The sequence below is a fragment of the Marmota flaviventris genome, chromosome 3, assembly GCF_047511675.1.
Source record: "Marmota flaviventris isolate mMarFla1 chromosome 3, mMarFla1.hap1, whole genome shotgun sequence".
In the NCBI taxonomy this organism is placed as follows: domain Eukaryota; kingdom Metazoa; phylum Chordata; class Mammalia; order Rodentia; family Sciuridae; genus Marmota; species Marmota flaviventris.
Genome location: NC_092500.1, coordinates 159963111 through 159985301, shown reverse-complemented (window position 1 = coordinate 159985301; position 22191 = coordinate 159963111). Strand labels below are relative to the sequence as shown.

The following is a 22191-nucleotide window of genomic DNA, read 5'->3' as shown; positions in this document are numbered from 1 at the left end:
ATGGTGTTAGTGGCGGTGGTACCTACTGTTAGACTGCTTACAGTGTCTTTGATCCAGAAAGAGCTGTCCTGGGTGCATACTGATTCAAGCCTATAGCTCCTATTTTCTAGCTTATCTGCAAAGAGACTTGGTAGGGACTAGGTGATTATCATGATAGATAGAGTCAACTAAAGTTAGGAGAGTCTTCCTATAAGCAATTGGACAGCAAGCCTAGAATCTGGGACTTGTCGTTTGGGGCTTTGGGGCTCATGTCAAGGCTTGGTAAGCATGAATGTGCTTAGGAGAGCATACCATGTTTAGGACAGTAAGATTAATGCCAGACCATAAACACTGATTAGGTGCCAAGTAAACTTGACAGTCTTGGTTAGGATTGTTTTAGGACCAAATTGGACTAAACTTCTTCAAGTTTTGTAAGATTTGTAAGGTTTGTAAGATCTGTACCTAGACTAAGCTAGATCAGGTAAGAATTGATAGCTATTTTACTGCTTTTTTTACATGACTTGGCTTTTTCCTTCCCTGCTTCTAAGCTGTTGAGTTTGCATGTTTTCTTCCACTGCCAGTATTGATCCTGATGAATTCCAGTTTTTAATCAATAGTTTATTAGACATTTATGGGTCATCTGTATATGCTAGGCAGTGTTTTAGCCACTGACAAATGCAGAGTCAAGCAGGGTTGACAAGAAGATTACTGTCTTGAAAGCCAGTGGAAGAGAAGTCAGGGCAAGACAAATAATAAACCCACAGATAAATTTGCATGGCCATTCTCTGGGGAGAAGTCATTTGAGCAGAGCTGAATGAAAGGAAGTAGGGAGTGAGGCAAAGATCAAGGCAGAGAACATTCCACCCAGAAGTACAAAAGACCTGAGAATGAGTTTGGCATATTTAAGAGTCAGGAGGAAAAGAAGCATTATTATTTAAGGAGAGTAGATTATGGAGAGAGTAGAAAAATATGAAACTGAAAATCAGATCAGAAAAAGTAGGATTTGTAAACTATGGTAATGAGGTTGGATTTGTTCTGTTTGTCAGGCTTTAGAAGGGGTTTATGCTTTATACAGATTGCTTCTGTGTTCAACTGCTGTGTGGAGGAAGGACTTTAGGAGGTAATAATAAAAGTTGGAAGTTCATTTAAATATCTGTTGGAGTTGCCTAAGTTAGAGAATGTGTGGGTTGGGTATAGGTTTTGGGTACGAGATGGTGAACAGTGGTCAGATTTGGGAGATATTTGGAGGTAGAGCCAATGAAATTTACTCATGGGTTCCCCCCTCCCCTCAGTATTAGGGATCGAACCCAGGGGTGTTCTACTACTGAAGCTATACACCCAGCCCTTTTAATTTTTTATTTTGAGACATGAGCTTTCTAAAGAGTTTCCCAGGATAGTCTAGAACTTTTGGTCCTTATTTACTCAGAAATATTCGAGTGGGGATGGTGAATTATAGGGTTTTACTCGTCTTCAGTGACCTTGAAAAAAACCTATTTAGATGTGATGGTGAAAATGAAAGCTGGATTGGAGTGTGCTGAGGAGAAGTAGACTTAAGAGAGCACAGAGAACCCCTTCAAAACACTGCGATGAAGGTGGATAGCAGTGTGCTGGCTGAAAGGGTCAGTGGGCTTGGGGGAGGGATTTTTTTTATATGGCAATATGTTAAAGCACATTTATATATTAGCTAGAATGACCCATTAGAAAAGCAAATGACGATGAGAGAAAAGGTGTAATTGGGAAGTCCTTACAAAAGTGAGCAAGGTTGAGATCTAAAATAAATAGAGGGTTTTGTCTTGGGTACGAGCTAGAATATGTGCCACATCATTAACCAGAGGAGAGACAGACTGCTTACAGGTGCAATCAGGTTAGTGGCTTGACTAGTGGAAAGGTTAGGTACCTCCAATTTGCATCTCTTTATAAAGACTGTGACAAGTCATCAGCCAAAAGGAAGATGAAGAAAAGGGAGATATTTTAATAAGATATTTAATAAGATATTTAATCATAGTCTTGAAAGGGATGCAGGTCGATGCAGGTGGATTCTTCTACGAGTGAAGTGTAGGAGAATTATCAGGCCATATTGGGAGCTCACCTGAGATTTGTTAGTCATAAAGATCAGCAAGAGTGGTTATGTGATGTTCTTAAGCCATATTTAGCCACTTATATATAGTGTTACGGAGGTGATGAATGTATTAGTTAGCTGTTGTCATAAAAATGCTGTGAAACAAACTGTGCCAAGCTCCATGGCTTAATAAAAAAAAAAAAAAAAAATCTATTGATCCTTAGGAATTTACACATTGGTTGAAGATTGGCTAAGACTAAGTAAGCTTGGATGGGTGATTAGCTATAATCCACATTTTCTTCCTCTTCCTCTTTCTGGTATAACAAAGTCTAGAACAAAATTGCATGAGTAGTATTTGAGGAAGAGGAAGAGATGGTTGGAATTAAAAAAACTGAGGTGGTCTCTCTGGTTGGATGTTTGTTATCAAAAATTGTTAAATTGTGGTAGAGAAGAGAACAGTGATTTAGGTTTGAAAAAGTGATCAGTAAATGAATGGGACCTGACTGAGATATTGCAAGATAATCCCAGTAACGAGGGTGAGAGGACTTCAGAGAAGGTGGGTTTTGGGAAAAAAGAAGCATCAATGGGGAATAACATTTCTGGCATTGAAGAAGCATTTTTTTTTTCCTTAGGTGTGGTTGGTGATCAGTGGTCCAAGAAATAAATTTAGTACGTTATTAAAAACACTTAAAAAGATTAAGAATAAGAAGTTCTACTCAGATTCCAGAGTCTAGGTACATAAGTGATAGAATTTGTAATCAGAGGATCATTTTGGTGAGCACAGAATCACAGGGAGGGCATTTTAGTTCAAAGGGATAAGAAAGGGCCCTTCTGAACTATTGCCCCATCATGGAACCTGTGTTTTAATTGATGTGTACCATGAAATCCAGTATCTCGCCATCTTGCATAATAATTGCTCTTCAGATAATTCACTTCTGAATTTTTTGCAGTATAGTAGTTGACTTGAGGATATGATAAACTCTGCCAGCCATAGTTGCTCAACAGTAATGATTCCCAGCTAGAGAGCAGAGTCCCTAGTATTTTGGATTTTTATGCATCTCCTTTTGGAGATTGAATAATGCAGACCATTTTAAACCTTATATTAAAAAATTTTTTTTTCTGATAGAAACTGTAACCATACACTTGATTGTGTTTTAAGTTTAGTTACAGCCACATTCCAGATCTGCTCCACATTGCCCTTCAGTCATCTTGATTGGATGACCATTCTTCATTCCCAGCCACTCATTTAGAAGTTGCCCAAATACTAAAGGAGTTAACGAAGTTCAGTACAAGACTCATCTTCAAGGAGAACAAAAACATCTACTGAGCAGTTTCGTAAGTATTTTCAGTGGCCTCCTAGGATAAAATTATTTAAATTAATGTATAAAGCTGCATATTTAGGTTAAATTGAACAACCCAGAAAATAATAATAAGCCCTTGGAATGGTTCTGTGCTGGAAAGCTTCATGGGCCAGTGGACTCTAGCTAATTATCATATTAGAATTCAGAGCTCAACTCTTAAACTTACCATTGACTACAAGAATGGCCTTGAGTAAGACATTAACCTTTCTGTCTATTTCCCAGCAATTAAATGAGGCTAATAATGCTTTGCTGCGTCATAGAAATGCTATAAAATGTACCAGTTAAAACTTGCAAAAATTTTAAAATTCCCAGTGAATATTAAGTAGAAATAAGAAATGTGCAGCAATAAAAGACTTGAGGCCATGAAGGAGAAGAAGAAGTCATTAAGATTGTTTGAGACCACTGGGTAGAAAATGGCTCATCTAACCTTTCCCTTACTCTTTTATGTTCTGAATCAGGACATATAAAAATATTCTTAATTTTTCATAAGGTTCTCTTTACTCACTGAGTCTTATGTGTGTGTGAGTTAGTGTGGAGACAACACTCTGGGGTGATTGTAGTACCATGTGCTATCTTTGAGTTATTACAACCCGTTCCATTGGTTTGATGGATAGTGCCTGAGAAGGAAAGTGATTTTTCCCCCAGCAGTCTATGGAGGGCTTATTGCTTTTCCATTTGTGTTCTGTTTCCCTTCTGAAATAGAGTAAGTCCTTTGTGAGCAAAAGGGTTTGGCAGATGGTGCGCTTGCAAAGCAAAGGTTAAAACAAAAATATACATAAAAATTGTTTGAGTCAAACCTTCAGGATTAGTGTGATTTATGGTATATCAATGGAAAATCCTATCACTGGAGTGCATTATCTATTACTCTAATACCCAGAAATCTTTTAACCTGGTATTTATCACTTCATCAGGATACTAATAAGTCTCTTATTATCCAGAGGCATAAAATTTTAAATTATTTACAATTAAGTTGGGATGTTGTGTCATGTTTTAAGTCTGAATTTGGTAATCATGATTTTGATCAAAATATTTGACCATCTAGAACATCTGTTTTCCAAATATTCCAATTCAGTTATGTTTTACTCCATAAGTTAAGAGTATAAAACAAATGAAAAACTTATAATTTAGTATGAAAAGGCACTGGAGTCAGCTAGTTTGAGAAAACCTTAGAAACCTTATTATTAGGACATTTCATAAAACTAGATGAGTATTTAAAGTTCTTGTTTAGGACAAAGGTAGGTACTTCAGAAGCATTAGTAAGTAAGTTACTTTTTATGGCTTTATATGTGTGTTCTGTTTCCCTTCTGAGATAGAGTAAGTCCTTTGTGAGCAAAAGGGTTTGGCATATAAGGTATATAATCTTTGAAGATGTCCACAGAGTTGAATCATTTTGAGATTTATGTTTCAAGTAACTTTGTGTGGTATGTAAAAAGCATTTATCTTGATGAATCAAAAATGACTTCATCCTGATTATGACTTAGAATGTTATAATAGCATTGTAGTAATTTGAGCAGTAATGAGAAAATACAAGTAAATGTTCTTATTAGGTGGACTTTTTTTCTTTTCTTCTTCTTTGTTTTTTAGTTGTTGACAGACCTTTATTTGCTTATATGTGGTGCTGAGAATCAAACCCCAGTGCCTCACACATGCAAGGCAAGCACTCTACCACTGAGCCACAACCCCAGCCCCCCCCGGACTTTTCCCCCCTTGATCTTTCATACTTGCTTTATGTTGTTTAGGTGTGGAGCTAGCACATTTGGATCAGGCTGTTTGCCACTGTTCAGGCATGGTATGTCTCCAATTCAGTCTAGGTGATAAAGAGTCTAGAGTTAAATTACCTATGGTTCTGGCATGTTTGGCCTGAGGTTAGCCAAAAGCTTAAACTCTAGGAATTTTGAGATACAATTTTTGAAAATATGATTACCTTTTGAACTTGGATATCCTAATTTCATTGTTAGGTTAGTAAATTTACTGTGCTTTTGATAATCTGGTTTAAGGGTACTCGTGCCTTTCCTTAGAATATACAATTTACTAATACTTTATTTCTTGTGAAAATAGCATGTAGCTATATCACTAACATGTATTCACAAAGTTAGCAAACCCTGTTTTAAGTTAAGTTTATGAATACTAGTGTAGAAATTGGGTCAAGAAGTTAATTTCATTTTATTTTTGTTTACTTCTTATTTTTGGTTATTATTTTCCATTGTAAAACTCTGTTTATGAGTGCCAACCTTTGATGGTTCATATCTTAGTGGTGTGTGTGTGTGTGTGTGTGAGTGTGTGTGTGTGTGTGTTGCTAGGTTTTGATCCAAGGGCCTCCTGCCTGCTAGGCAAGGGCTATACCATTGAGCTGCAACCACAACCCCTTAGCATGGGTTTTAAGTACTTTAGGTATAATTCACATACCATAGATCAAAACTGACATTTTTTTTTAGATAAAGGCATATACTCAGAATGGTGCAAATCAGTTTAGAAAGATTATGGAAAAGGTGCAATCATAGAGGAAAAGGCAAGAAGGAGAGAGAAAAAGAGGAAAGAATAGGAAGAAAAAGAGGAAGGAGTAGTATGTGATGTAGTAATACGGTGCCCCGGGGAGATGTTTGGATTACTTCCCCTGGCCTAGGGCATGACTGCCACAAAAAGAAAGAAATGAAGACAAATTATTTTGACAATTGTATTTGGCATGTAATTTGTCAGTTACCATCCACAGTTGTTATAAAGATACCCATGCACCACCTTTGAAAAGCAAGAGATATCTTCTTGTATTAAGAGTCTCATGTCTTAACCTCTGTTTTTTGAGTTAACTGATAATTTTGGTCTCTTAAACTTGCTTTCTTATATTTTATTTTATTTTTATTTTTATTTATTTATTTTTGGTGCAGGATTTGAACCCACTGAGCCACATCCCCAACCTTTTTTTTTTTTTAATTTTGAGAAAGGATCTCACTAAATTGCTTAAGTCCTCAATAAGTTGCTGAGGCTGGCTTTGACCTTGCCATCCTCCTGCCTCAGCCTCTCAAGCTGCTGGGGTTATAGGCATGCACTACCATGCCTGGCTATATTTTAATTTTTAAAAAGAGTTTTGAGGCCTACTGAAGGTACATTTTGGTCCTTATTTTTTCTTTTGATGTCTCAACTTACCACCATAATTTAAATCGTTTAAATTCTGTTTTTGGAAGGTAGGTGTGAACTCATGTTAGTCTGTTCTTTAGTTATTCAAGGAATTCTGAGGGGAAGGAAGGAATTCTGAAGGATCCATTGGAGATACAGAAGGAGATTTTGATTATTAGGAGCAAAACAACATTTGTTGAGAGACTTGAAGTCATTTTTTAGAAATTTGTAGTGATTTTAAAGAGAAGGGGCCAAAGGAGAGGAGATTGAAGTATTGGATTCTTATAAATGATAATAGAAATAGTACACATTATTCACTTGGGAAGAAGGGACTGTCTGCCTTGTGTTTCAGTCACTTTGCCAAGCACTGACCTCATTTAGTTTTTATAACATCCTGGAGAAAGAAGTGTTTCTACAGATGAGAAGATTGTAGCTCAGAGGGGCTGAGTGATTTTCTAGGATCACACAGCTAGGGTGAAACTATCCAGATCCAAGCCCAGACTTCCTGATTAAAACCTATGGTGTGGTTTTCATTTTGCATTCTTTTCATATTAACTATTCTGCCCCAAGATTTTATAGGAACTCAGTGACAGATTGGGATTAATGTCTACAGCTCCTACCTCTCCCAGCTTCATTCCCTCTGTGCCTGTGGAATACAGACATTGGGATACAAAGACCACTTTCAAGGGCAGGAGTGTTGGAATGAGGGAAACTGTATATACCTTAATAAATGGAAGCACTCACTACCTGTTAGAATTTGAGCTCTTAGATGGCTGGTATATTTGTATGTTTTGTTCACTGCCATATCTCTGGAACCTAGACTAGAAATTGGTACATATTAGGTGCCTGGTAAATAAATAGTGAGTGAATCAGTGATCATTAGGATAGACAGGGCCTGTGATGAGTGAAAGCTGAACTACATAAAGGTCCTGGCTGGAATGAGACAAAAGGAGAGTCTGAGAGCAAGTTCTCCATATGTCCTGAACAAGGAACAAGGGACAGGAGTTTGGGGTTTGGGAGAACTGGTCAGTGCACAGCAAGGTAGAGTGGGGAACTGACGCCTAATAGGACAAGGTCCCTAGTTAGAGGTAAGGAAGGGCAGGTAGGCGGGAACTGGGACTGGGGAGCAATGTATTGTAGCACCCAGTCACATAAGCACGGGCATAAAGTCAGCTGTGTTGAGCTGCTTAAGTAGACCTGGATATTGTCTCTGACTAGAGGCAGTTGAATCCAGATCTAGTGCTACCAGCTATAGAACTGAAGAACGTAAGGGCAGGAACCATGATCAATGAGACCAGTAGGTCACTTTCTTTACTTATGTCCACTGTGTGTTAGAAGAAATTGTGTTTGTTCTTCGTGTGACTTGATTTCCATTAAGTTTTCCTAATATGGTCATATGTTAAAGTTGTATCTCATTTAATTCTATAATATGGTTGTATGTTATAGCAAACATTTTATAAATGTTATTTTTGCAGTTAGTCTTATAGTTTTCATTATTACTGATCATAACATTTTATCATGTGTATTTGCTACAATTTACTCACTTGTTGCCATGTTGTTGGATCATGAATTGTTTCTGTTTAAAGTTCATTGGTTGATAAGCATGTTCTGTTTTTGGAATTATTTTCTCTGGGTGAATTTATAGAAGTGTATTTTCAAGATCAATACTTTAAGCTTTTATGGTTTTTGGATACCTCTTAATGAATGACTTATTTGCTTTCTAGGAGAGTTGACTAGTTTATAGTGATAGCAAACATGTGCTAGGGTCCAAGGCCTACCATACCTTGACTTGAAAAGGTATATTATATCTTGACTTGAAAAGATGTATTATTACTGATAAAAAATTTTTAAAAATTGTATTAAAAGTCATCTCTCCTACATTATTCATTTTACAGCTGTTCCTTCCATCATTTTTAACCCAAGGTTTCTCTTAAAACTTCAACTTCCTTGACATTGGCTCAAATGGATTATGAAGACAGCACATCTACCTTGAAGAGTTGTGGAAAAACTTAAAAGTTGCTCAGCCATTTACAAGAGCATTCATTATGTGACCCTATAGCATATTACCTCTATCTAAGTCAGGATTTTTTCCCCTTGGACTTGACAGAGCACTCACAATGGAATACTGAGATTTAACTCCCTCCCTCACAAGATGATGTTCAACCCCAGATCATTCACAACACAGTGGCTTTCTGTTTTGATCAGATATTCCTATCATAAAAGATAAAATTATGGGCTGGGGTTGTAGCACAGTGGCAGAGTGTTCTAGTCATCTTCCTTAATCAGTGGTGGCTTTTTTACCCCATTTCTTTGTTCATTACCAAAAGCATTTTTGAAAAATATTTATTTTTTTAGTTGTAGTTGACACAATGCCTTTATTTTATTTATTTATTTTCACGTGGTGTGAGGATCCAACCCAGGGCCTCACACATGCTAGGCAAGTGCTCTACTGCTGAGCCACAACCCCACCCACCAAAAGCATTTTCTGAGTATAAAATATGTAGCCTTTCATTTGTCTTCATGTGTTGGAAATCAACATATCTAAATGAAAAAAATTTTCCCCTATTTTACCCAATCAGTCATAAACTGCTCTCCTTGTTTTTATTTATATTAATTATTTTACTTTTACATACTCAGTTACTTTGGCACATTTTGTAAAATTATGATTTTATCTTTTAAAAAAGTTGGTTTTTTTTTTTAGTTATTGATGGACCTTTATTTTATTTATTTTTATGGGTGCTGAGGATCAAACCCAGTACCTCACACATGTTAGGCAAACACTCCACCACTGAGCTACAACCCCAGCCCATGATTTTATCTTTTATGTTTGGGAATATTTGATCAAAACAGAAAGCCACTGTGTTGTGAATGATCTGGGGTTGAACATCATCTTGTGAGGGAGGGAGTTAAATCTCAGTATTCCATTGTGAGTGCTCTGTCAAGTCCAAGGGGGAAAAGTCCTGAATTAGAGGTAGTGTGTTATAGGGTTACATAATGGATGCTCTGGTAAATGGTTGAGCAACTTATATTTAAGTTTTTCCACAATTCTGCAAGGTAGGTGTGCTGTCTTCATTATCCATTTGAGCCAATGTCAAGAAAGTTGAAGTTTTAAGAGAAACCTTGGGTTAAAAACGATGGAAGTAGCAGCTGTAAAATGGATGATTTAGGAGAGATGACTTTCAGACTGCCTGCAGGTTATATTACCCCCAAATTTCTTCTTTCTGTAATCTCTTTGCCTTTGTACCTCATTGATTATACTGTTGGAAATTTTTTCAGTTGCAGGTAAATTCTGCTTCAGAGTCAGTCTGTCTTAAAACTTTAAATACCTCTGGAAGGAATTTGTTTTGGAAGGCCGTGCATTATTAACTATAATGTGAGCCAATAAGAGGTTTTTTTTTTTTTTTTTTTAAATCCTGCTGGCAGCAGCTATCCCAAGAGATGGAGCTCAGTTAAGTGTGTTGGGAGGAGAAATACTTAGCATTCACAAAAGAAAGACAGATCAGATCTGGGTGGAGAGTCATAGTTGGGTGCAGAGAGCAGAGGGGCTGGTTCCTGGTAGCTGAGGCGTAGTCTTGAGAGGCAGAAGTGTGGATAAGGAGATGGTAAGATGTCAGGGACTGATACTTCCTATTTCAAAACTAGGCCAGCCCTGTATTCCAGAAAGAGGAAGGAACCTCTTCTTCCTTCATTTGTGCACTGCCCCGCCCCCAGGTCAGAGCAGTCAGGTAATACTATTAAACTTTTGATTTTGTGGCTTATAATCATTTATTATACTATTTCTGAGCTATGAGTGGCATAAATTGGGTACTGAGTACAGATTTTAGGAGGTACATACTAGTCAAAGTTACTGGTATCTTCCCTCTGCTAAAGACCTTTGGACAATTGTTTCCTTGTTTGTTTTTAGGTCATTTCTGGCACATTAAGTAAACAGGTGCTTTGATATAGATGTAAAATGACTGGCAAATTAATAAAAATCACTTTTTAGCAGTGTACTTACAGCAAAATTAAACAGAGACTGAGCTGTGAGTTTCATGTTTGCATGTGTTCTTAGACATCTGCAAGCCTTATATATGGAGCAGTCAGCCACTTGGTAGTCTTTTCTTAATAAACAGATGGCTCATGGCTCAGGATTTAAGTCTTACTACATAAATTATTTCCCTCTATGGAGTCAATGCCCAAGCTGAAAATAAACTACAGATCCTAATAGCCAAGCAGAAGGAATGTACTTGTCTAAGCGAAATATCTTATGTGTAATTTGGCTTGTCAAACAATGTGAAAGAGGATGAAAGCATCTTACTTTAAAATGTGCAGCTGGTTTGTGTACGAGTGTCACATGGATGCTCATTGTATGGCTTGGGCGTCGTCCTTGTCTAGTGTTCTAGTCATCTTCTTTAATCATGGTGGCTTTTTTACCCCCTTTCTTTGTTCAGTGCTGAAAGCATTTTCTGAGTATGAAGTGTGTAGCCTTTAATTTGTCTTCATGTGTTGGAAATCAACATATCTAAATGAAAAAAAATTTTCCCTCTTTTACCCAATGATAGCACTTTCTTAGTTTTATTTAATTAGTTACGATGTTCTTCTACTTCATATTTCTTTAGATATTTTAAGGTAACTGCTCTCACAAGAATGCAAATAATATATGGAGAGCCTATTCAATGTCCTACAAAACATTGTAGGACAACTTGATGATGAAAGGCCTGTGAGACTCCTGGTACTCAGAGGATGGATGGGCCAGTGTGAGGCAACCTCTGGTGACTGGGGAGCTGCATCTCATAAACAGCTCTCCTTACCCACTGTTACCTTGGCTAGCATTCTACAAATGTAGAAAGTCATTCCTTGGTTCTTCCTGACTTTCTTTTGAATGATATGATCATTTAAATGGTACACATTCATTATAGAACACTTAAAAAATTTTGCAAATAAATAAAAATAAGTAAATAGAAAACCTCCGTTCTATCACTAACCAGAGATCATACTTACAAACAATGGCAGTATATCCCTTGGTATTATCCTTGTGTTTATGTATTGTGTGTTTTACCAAAAAATAAATAAAAAAGAATCAAACTGAATATTCTTTTTAAAAACTAGCTTTTTATGCTGATTAGTGCCATGCATTGCTTAACATTGGGGGTATAATCTTGAGAAATTTGTCATTAGATGATTTCATCAGTGTGAAAACATAGAATGTACTTATACAAACCTGAATGAAATAGCTACTACATACCTGGCTATAATGGTACAGGTAGCATCTTATAAGCAACTTATTGTTTACTGAAATGTTATGTGATGTTTAACTGTATGTTAGGAACATTTTCCAAGTTATTAAATGTTTGCCTACAAAATCTTTTTTTTTTTTTCCCATAGTTTCTTCACGAAGCCTTTATTTTTGTGTGGTGCTGAGGATTGAACCCGGGTCCTGCTCGTGCTAGGCGAGCGCTCTACCGCTGAGCCACAATCCCAGCCCCCTACCAAATCTTTTAAAACTTTTTTTGTGGTTTTAGGGATTACCCACTGAGCTACATCCTTAACTCTATTTTGAGACCGGGTCTTGCAAAGTTGCTGAGGCTGGCCTTGAGCTTGGAGTCCTTTGCTTCAGCTTCCTGAGTAGCTGGGATTCTATATGTGCACCACTGTGCCTGGCCCCCATTTTTTTTAATATCATGATTTTTTTCCAAATGATTTTTAATAGCTGCAAAGTATTCAGTTTCATTGACATTATAGAATTTGCTTCATTATCTGCCATTATTGGACATTTAAATTCTTTTTAATTTTTGATATTGTAAATAGCATTATAGTTAACATATCCACATTCACAGTTTAATTTATTGCTCAGTACAATAATTGGGGGTTCCTTTGAAAGCAAGTCTTATGTACTTAGTTTATTTGGGCACTTCCAGGGAGCCAGGAATGAGTGAGTTGGGGTTTAAACTGGAAAGGAGGGAATCCAGTTCAGAGGTATGGTATTGATCTAGCCACAGCTAAGTGTGATGTGTTTACTCTCCCTTTTGAGGAGCTGTATGAAATGTGTCTCTGAACTATCTGCTTAGGGATTAAAGGGAAAAGTCTGTATTTTCCTTTGGACCATTCTTTTTTGTTGTTGTTCTAATTAGCTATACATGATAGCAGAATGCATTTCAATTCATTGTACACAAAGGGAGCACAACTTTTCATTTTTATGGTTGTATCACATGTGCAGTCATACATGTACCTAGGGCGGACCATTCTTTACTGGTGGAGGTTGGTCCTTCATCATTATTTTCCATGCTTCTGGATGTGCAGGTCTGAGTGCCTAGTGCCAGAGTCCCAGATAGGAAGCTGGACAGAGGTATGGCAGAGACTGGTGTAAAGAATTGCATTACATCTTCCCAAAGATGATCAAAGTCTGCTCAAAGTCTGCTCAAACCTGCTGATGGCCATGGCTGATAGAGCATGAGGTAGGGCTGAGAGGATTTGTTATAGGACACAAGAAGTGTCCCATACAGATGCATTCCTAGAAATAGAGTGTTGGTAATTCTGACACAGAATTCATCCAAAATTGTACCCCTTTCATTTTTTTTTTAAAATCTGGTACTGGGGACTGAACCCAGAAACTCATGCATGAGGTGCTCTATCACTGAGCTACATCCCTAGCCCTAAAATTTATATACCTCTGAAGTAACAAATGAGTTACATTCAAGTTGATTTATTTATGAAGAATATTTTCCAAATCATTAAGTATTTGTCCACCAAATCTATGTATTGCTATAGATCTGGGGATATACAGCAGGGGATAAAATGTGATCCTGCTGTTACGTATTCCTTTGCAGGGAGATGAACACTAAACATGGGAACAAATACACAAGATCAGTTCGTTCCAGTTGTGTTACTCCTGTGAAGCAAATGAAATGAAGCAAAGCTATTAGTAGTGACTTGAAAGGGACTGAGCCTGTGGTAAGAACACCAGGGTCTGAGTGGAGACTCTCAGAGAGTCACTTACTTTATATTTCCCCTGGCTTTGGGAGTGTGGCTCTCCCTGTATAAATGTGCTATTGTATTTAATCACTCTGAGATTCTTAGACTCTATGATTAACATTCAAATATACAGAAAATTATAATTATTATTTCTTATATGTTTTAGAATATACTTCATTGTCTTAGATCGTTAATCTCAAGAGTTAATATTAGTGAAGTATAAATAAATGGAAAATTTCCATTGTGCATTTATTTTAACTATAATCTACTTCATGTAAGAATTATCACTGTTCAGCTGCTCCTTTGCCTTAGACAACTCAGAAAAATAAGTTTTTAAGATGAAAATTTATTTGTTGGATCTTGAAGTGACAATGCCCAAGATATTTTTGTGACCCAGAGCAAATTAAGAAATCACCTCTTTGCTTTGCTAAGTATTTCCACTTTTTTATTAATAGTATAATTTAGCCACTTCAGTAGAAAATAAGTTCTGGGGTTAGAGTACCCCAGGTAAAAGCATGTTCTTATTTGTCACTTTTATGTGAATCATAAGAATCAGCATGTTATCAGATATGAAAGATTAGAATATTGAATCTCATTTTCTAAATCAACGTTTTCCAAATTTCAATCATTTATGTGCATCCTCTAGAATTTTGCTATATTCTGTACCAAGAATACTGTTAAATATTTAATGTTTTTCTCTACATTGACTTCATTTTTATTTAAATAAATTTATTTAGGAAAGAATATTTATATTATTAAAAAAGTGAAAGGTAATTTTTAAAATATATTCCTCTTATATTCATAGCCACGAACACAAGGTCTGTGTGCCTTCTGAAATAGTTGTACCTGTCTTGGTTAATACTGCTCACGTAGGAGGCTTGACCTGTCCCATTCCAAGTACGTGACCTTAGGCAAGTCAACCAACTTTTCCAAACCTCTAGAGCGGTGTTTAGCTCCATACTTGATACAGTAATTACTCAGTAAATGAAAGCAACTAAGAATGCATTATTGAAGTGGTTGCTGTCTTTATTACTATGATGAAAAGAATATTAGATATTTAGAAATTTACACAAGTACCTTCCTTCTGCACCTAAATATGGAGTGGAAGGTATTATAACTGACTAAGGAGTTGGCCAATCTAATTGTATCCATAGGTTTCAATGGCCAGCTGTTTGACTTGGACAAAGCATTTAACTCCTCATGAGTTTGGTTTCCAAAACAGTTTATTGGGAAACTTGATTTAATTCTAAAGTATCCAGTTCACAGGTTGCCAGCTGTCTGAGTAGTTTTGATCATGGAATATGTTTCATCTAAAGTCTGAGTATCCTTTATTATTTTTTGTTTTAACTGGCTGTTCGACTAATCCACAAAATAAGCAAGGTCAATGGTGAGGCCCTGACTACTTTCCTGTTTTCATTTATGAGTGACTGTTGATCACCAAATGTCATGTTTAGCAAGTTGGACCAATTAGTGATTGTTTTTGAAACTGTATGTAATTATGTAAGCTAAATAGTCTAGCGCTAGTAAAATTACATCATAAAACTGACTCATTTTGAAAGGATTTATTGACAAAAGAAAAATAGGAATAAGCACTTTTTATACATTTGGCCCAGTTTATAAGTTTAATGTATATTTGTCTCATCACTGCCATCAATAAAAATTATGTTTCTAGCTGCACAGCCCACTGATGAAATAACTTTTATATTGGACTTATTTGGTCCTTTCCAGATCTGAGATTCTATGATTTTATGAGTTTTGATCTCCTCCAAGGTAGATCTGGACTTTGTAGTGATGAAGTTGAAAACAGTGAAGGGAAATAAAAATTTAAAAACCTGTTCTAGCTGCTTTTTTTTAGATGGCATATATGTAAATGTGAATATATATCATGTGTTAGCATAATATGTACTAATTACTGTTTTTTTTTAATACTTAAAAATATATTGTATTGTAATCCTAGCAATTCAGGACCTGAGATAGAAGGATCAAAAGTTGGAAACTAGCATCAGCAACTTAGCAAGGCTCTGAGCAATTTAGTGACACCTTTTCTATAAATAAAAAGGGAAGATGTGACTCAGTGGATCTGAGTCAGTGGGTAAGCCCTTTGGTTAAATCTCTGGTACAAAAAAAAAAAAAAAAGAATATATCTTATCGACTATCCCATTTGTATAATTTCTTCATTTGAGTAACTACCAAGTATTCCATTGACTAGATGGTTATAGTTATTTAACCAATCTCTTTATGATTCAGGCTTTTCCCTAGCTTCTCTGTTAATACTACAGTAATGCTGTAATAAAAATATCTGTACATACAAAATTTTGCATGTTAGTGTATCTGTAGGTTAAATTTTTGAATCAAAGATTGTGTTAATTTGTAATTTGATTGAAGCAGACAAATTGTTCTTCATGGAAGGTGACCCAAGATACACTCCCACCAGCATTGTGTAAGCAGGCCTGTTTCTGCTCAACCACTTTTTCCTCCCTGTTTTTCTGTGTTACCAAACAACTTTGAATACTACTGAACTACACTCTTTTGTCCCTGGGAAAGTGCTGATTAGATGAGTGATCTTTACCATTTATGTAAATTTCACACACTGAGTATTACGCCGAAGACCACTTTCCAAACTATATGTGTTTGCTGAATTAAATGACTGTGCTGTTAAGCATCTTGGAATGTGCTTTATGTTGCTTTAGAGCACAATTATCCCATCATAGAAAAACCTCTAATTTGAAAATTATCAACAAATTAAAAGTCTTCCATGGAGATTCATTCTCATAACATAATGAAGCACACTCCATGTTATTTATACTTTTATTTTTCTTCAAAGAAAAAGGCAGTTTCTAGTTACCATTTCCCTTTTTCAGAGAAAACTATTAGTAGTTGGTAGAGTTGGGTTAAAATACAAAACATCACCCTCTTGGTCTTTAGTTCTATTCATTAATATTTGGTTGTGTTCAGCAGACACACCCAGGGCTTCTAGATCCCAGAGTGAAAGTGTCTGTGTTTCATTTAAGAAAATACAGGTAGTTTGTGATATAGAAAGACATATGAGTACTATCATTCTTTACAAATTTATATCTTATTACATAGATTTAGGAAAATCATAAAAGGTATTCATCAACTACTGTTTCCTCTAATTATTTTCTTTGGACTACAGTGTGGTATATATATATATATATATATATATATATATATATTATGTATTATATTATATATATTTTGAAACTGTAGGAACTTAGAAGGTTTTTTTTTATGCTAATATCTTTTCTAAAATTGACCATTGTTAAATAGTTGATTTTGCGGGGAGTGGCCTTTTTGAAAAAATGGTAGGTATTCAGTAACTTACTTTCTTTTTATTTTATTTTATTATTATTGTTTTTTGAACCAGGGATTGAATCCAGGGGTGCTTAGTCACTGTGCTACCTCCTGAGCCCTTTTTAATTTTTGAGACAGGATCTTGCAAAATTGCTTAGGGCTTTACTTAACTTAACTGCTGAGCCACTGTGCCTGATAACTTTTTAAATGAAGTTTTTCTCAATTTGATTTTCAAATCTGGTCCTTAAAATAGTGCTCTCCTCATTCACTTATAAGAAAAAAATCGCTCCATTATTGATCTGTTTGAAAAGGAGTATAATCTTAGTTGTAGTATTTATAGTGAGGATAGTGCTTAAATTCTACAAAACAACTGATAATTGATATAAAATTGCTTGGAGTTATTGGAATACAAATATGAATTTAAAAGTTATTAGGCAATTACTACTTATGCTTTTTATTTCAGTAATGTATTACATTCTAGAGAAATTGCTTGTAACTAGAGATTCATGTTGAATTTTAAATTATTGTACCCTTGTAATTATGATCAAAGTATGCTATATACATGTATGGATGTGCCTCAGTGAAACACATTTTCTGTATAATTAAAATGCACTCTTAAAAAATGGCTAAATAAAAGTTGTTCTACCCCCTAAGAAAAACAGTTTGTTGTATTATTCAGACAGTGGAAGAGCAGGCTTTCTGAAAAATGTGGCTTTGTCTGGGTACACCCCTTACTCACAAAATTCTGAAGCTCAGGACCATTGCATTAAGCAAACAAAACCATTTTATTGAATGATAGCACCCCCTAGCTTACTAATAATGGGTGTTTTTAAAAATTCAGGAACATTTTGTTTATGCATATCAAACAAACCATAAATATAATATGATCTGATATCTTATATTCTTGAGACTGCCGAGAACTTTGAACGATTCCTTAGAAATTATAGAGAATGAAGAGTCATTACCACTTTTGCAAATAATTGTTACATTTGTTTTCTATGGAATACTTGGGTGTGGATGACTGGACCTCTTGTGCCCTTTGGAGAAGCAGGTAAAATAGCAGTGGCCTAAGCACTTTCCCTTGTGTGTTACAGGTACTTCTCCCAGCAGCTGGTCTGTTACAGTTACAGGATGTGAAGAAGACTTGCTGTGAATTCTTGGAATCTCAGCTTCACCCTGTCAACTGCTTAGGAATTCGGGCTTTCGCTGATATGCACGCATGCACAGACCTCCTGAACAAGGCCAACACCTATGCAGGCAAGTGGAGTAGACTTCAGCTGAATTGGAGACCAGGAGGAATGTGGAACTCTTGTTCTCATGTGCTTTTGCAGTGGTCTCTGTAAAGTCATGTAATGTTTATGGATATGAGTTTTATAAAAAATACTTATTAAAATCTTATAATGGTAGCAAGGCATAATTGAAACATGAAATTCTCACCTTAAGAGTGACTGTAAAAAAAAAAAAAGTGACTGTAAATTGGTGTTGGGACTGAATAATAGAATAGCTAGTTTTGTGGAAGTATTGATCCCTATGTATTTTTCTTTCAAATTGTCAAAGGATTAGGCATATGAGAAAATGTATTCATGTGAAATTAAGTTATTTGTCTTTGTGATTTTTTTTATGTCTTTTTCTTGCATCCTTAAAAATAGTTTTGTGGATTAAAAAAATCTAAAAATCTAGATGTGTTTGGGTAGAGTAGAAAAGTAGGTCCCAAGTGTAGGCAGCCCTCTCCTGAGAGAGCAGATGCCAAGACTTTCTGGCCTTGGTCCCTGGCAGAGGGATGCCTGTCAGCTGCTGTGCAGGCTCCTTCAACCCGCACCCCCAATCTTATAGTTGGGGAGGAGAGGTTATTGTTAGATCTTTGGATGTATCTAATATTCACAAAAGTAACCTATACTTTATTTTTCTTTGAGTTTATGAAAGCTTAAAAATACATAATTAAAAGTGATTATTAGGAAGTTTCTAAGCTTGTTAAAAAAAATCTTTCCAGCTGTGCAAGTGGCGCACACCTGTAATCCCAGCAGTTTAGAGAATTACAAGTTCAAAGCCACTGGAATGGACTTAGAGAGGCCTTAAGCAACTTAGTGACACCCTGTCTCTAAATAAAATATTAAAAGGTGGGGATGCTGGGGATGTGGCTTAGTGGTTAAGCACCCCTGGGTTCAGTCCTTGGTAGCAAAAAAACAAAATGAAAACAAACAAACCATCTTTCCAGGAGACAACTGGTAGAAGTTATAATACACCATTTGCTTGCAAGACTTTTGTCCTGCATCTTTAAGATTCAGTAGGAACCAATCTTATAGAAACTTCTAGTGTTCATTGCCTTTTAATAAGCTCTAGCATACTACCTCTCCCAGCCTTCAGGTACAAGAACCTTTTTTCTAAGCTCTACTTCCTTCATTGTGCTTACACTAAAGAGAAAAGGAGCTTTCTGTTTTATAGGTGTGGGTAGATGGTGTGTGTGTGTGTTTTTACATGCATAGAGCAATGGAGAGACATATTCCTAGAATCTGTTGTATTAACCAAGTAATGATTCCTAGTGGTTAGTTAAAAAAAAAAAAAATCCTACAGTGTTTCAGTAAAGCACAATAGGTTCTATGAATTTTAGCTTTATGGATTTCTTAAAGATGGCCTTACTACTCTTTATAAAATTGTTTCAGTGGGAAAATGTAATTTGAGTTCCATGAAGCTGATTTATTGATAAGCTTTTATAACAACCTTTCTATAAGTTGAGGAATGCCTACATCACAATGCAAGGTGTAAACCTTTTGCATGGGGTAAGGCATTTTAAGAAAAAAACAGATAATTTAATTCATTGGTACATTCCAGTGCAACCACTTACATTCTTCAGTTAAGTAGAAAATATTTCTTCTAAATCTAGTCTCCATTAACTGCTAGACATAATACACCTGTTGTAATTGACTTAAATTAGGAAATTCCAGGAAACTTATATATTTTGGATAATTTTTCTCTATATGCAGCAATTGCTATTTATATCTTTTTCAGAATGCTAGTTGCATTCTGTAGTTCCTCTATAGTTCTTGAGAAATGTAAATTGACTCTTAATAGGGGCCAAGTCCCTCAGGAGAAACCAAATAAAACTGGATTCATGCGAAAGATACCTAAACATAATTCTTAGGATGTACTAATACTCTTAGTTTTGCTTATATTAGAACCAACTCATTTGCTGTATTATCAGGAGATAATTAGATTTGATTATTTCCTTTATTGTATTTTACTACAGAATAAGAAGAAATTTCCCCTAGAGTTAGAACATCTCTGTATCTTAGTTTGTAGAGTCCTTCTACAAATTGTTTTTTGGAAAAATTCTTGTCACTTTTAAGAAAATTACCCAGAAACGTTGATTCCTCATTTTTAGTGTACTATATTTTAATTCAGAATCTACTCTTAAAGGATACACTGCTTTTATACCATGATTTTGAATTTTTTATTTAGAATAAAAAGTTCTTAGGGTTGTAAGTACCATTTTAAAACATCTTTTATTATGAAAAATTGCAAATGTACAAAAATAGAATAGTACTCATCATCCAACTTCAAGAGTTGTTAACTTATTGGTTAATCTTGTTTTAGCTAGAACCCTTTTAACTTCCCCCTCTTCGATTGTTATTTTTTGCTATGTAAACTTTTTAATGAAATCTAAGATATATACAGAAAAGTACCCAAATCACTAGTCTCTATATAGCTGGACACATTTTATACATCCTCCTATATTATTTTGAAGCAATTGTCAGTTTCTTCTATATACTTTCACCATTATACTTTTATTATTATTTTACAAATATAATTACAAAATATAACTTTGTATAATGAAGCCATTTCCATATCTTTGGTGTATTGAGACCTGTGGCAACAAACTTTCTAAAATAAATAATCCAGAATAATGCTAAAAAGCAGTTTTCTTGATAGTGAAGGTTTTTATTTTTATATCTTAAGTACTAGGAGATGGGGAGGTAAGGAGCCCACGTGGGAAGTTGTCCATAGCTCTCTTTTACCTCCAAAGAATTGATTTTTAGTTTATCTTCAAGCATTTTGTGTGTCCAGAATATCTATCCAAACTCCTATATTACTTCCTAGTCAAAACATATACCATCTGAAAAGATTAGAGAATGAAGGGGACAGTAGCAATAGAAAAAGTCAACATCTTTTTCTTTATCAGAAGGTGTGGGCTGAGCAGAGCCTGTGATGAGCTTATCTGAGCAGGAAAGTAAAAAAGGAAAGGAAGAAAATAGCAATAGAAGTGTCGATACTTATACATACATAAGTACATAGAAAGAAGGGAGGAGAAAGAGGATCTGAGGGAGAGAAAGGATAGGTAAGGAAAGAAAGCCTTCGTACCCTTGGGGTGCTTTCCGATCCAAGATGACCAGGCTTAGAACCGTCTAGAAACTACAGAGTATGTATACTCCTTAAAACCCACCAGAGAGTCTGGACTCAGATATGCCTTATTTCTTTCACATGGAGATTGGAAATAAGCTTCCTAGTGTTCACAGTATGGGACCTCTGTAGAGAAGGTAAAAAGCTGAGAAAGCAAGTGGGGAGGGAGCAGAGGCCCAGCGGGAGAGGGTGTGGAGTCCACAGGGCTCCTTCTCTGCACCTGTGCTGGCATGGTTTCAGCAGTGGGGTGCTGCCAGTCACAGCCTGTCTCACTGGTCCATGTGCTTCTCCAAGGCAAGTGGTGATCTGCTTCAAACCAGTGACAACAGAAGTGATCAGACCAGCCAGGTTAGTGACCGCTTTGAGGCATGGTTGTGCTGAACTGAAGTCAGCCTTTGTTATTTTTTAAAAATGAAAAATTCTAGTTAACTCCAAGTGTACTGACTTCTTAGGATACTGCTTGTTTATGGACTCTTTTTTTACTTCTCATAGAGAAGTGTTTTAGGTGGTATTCATATTTTAATGATTTCTCAAATCATGAAAACCTTTGCTTTTAGCATTTTGGGTAGCCCAGAACTATAATGGAGATAAAAATTGAACTTATCAGTTTAGGCATATTTTATTTATTTTTTATTATTAGTTGTTCAAAACATTACAAAGCTCTTGACATATCATATTTCATACATTTGATTCAAGTGCATTATGAACTCCCATTTTTACCCCATATACAGATTGCAGAATCACATCGGTTACACACCCACGTTTTTACATACTGCCATACTAGTGTCTGTTGTATTCTGCTGCCTTCCCTATCCTCTACTATCCCCCTCCTCTCCCTTCCCCTCCCATCTTCTCTCTCTACCCCCATCTACTGTAATTCATTTCTCTCTTGTTTTTTTCCCCTTTCCCCTCACTTCCTCTTATATGTAATTTTGTATAACAATGAGGGTCTCCTTCCATTCCCATGCAATTTCCCTTCTCTCTCCCTTTCCCTCCCACCTCTCGTCCCTGTTTAATGGTGAT

At 35.9% G+C, this 22191-nt stretch overlaps 1 protein-coding gene across 2 annotated transcripts in view; it reads left to right on the top strand.

Moving 5' to 3' along the window:
- Positions 1-22191, top strand: part of Klhl2 (kelch like family member 2) — a 102825-nt gene that overhangs the window by 47727 nt on the left and 32907 nt on the right. For both annotated transcript variants that reach the window (XM_027927058.3, XM_027927057.3), the window contains exon 5: positions 17868-18030. In XM_027927058.3, the coding sequence (XP_027782859.1) occupies positions 17868-18030 (163 nt within the window). The remainder of the gene's footprint in view (positions 1-17867; positions 18031-22191) is intronic.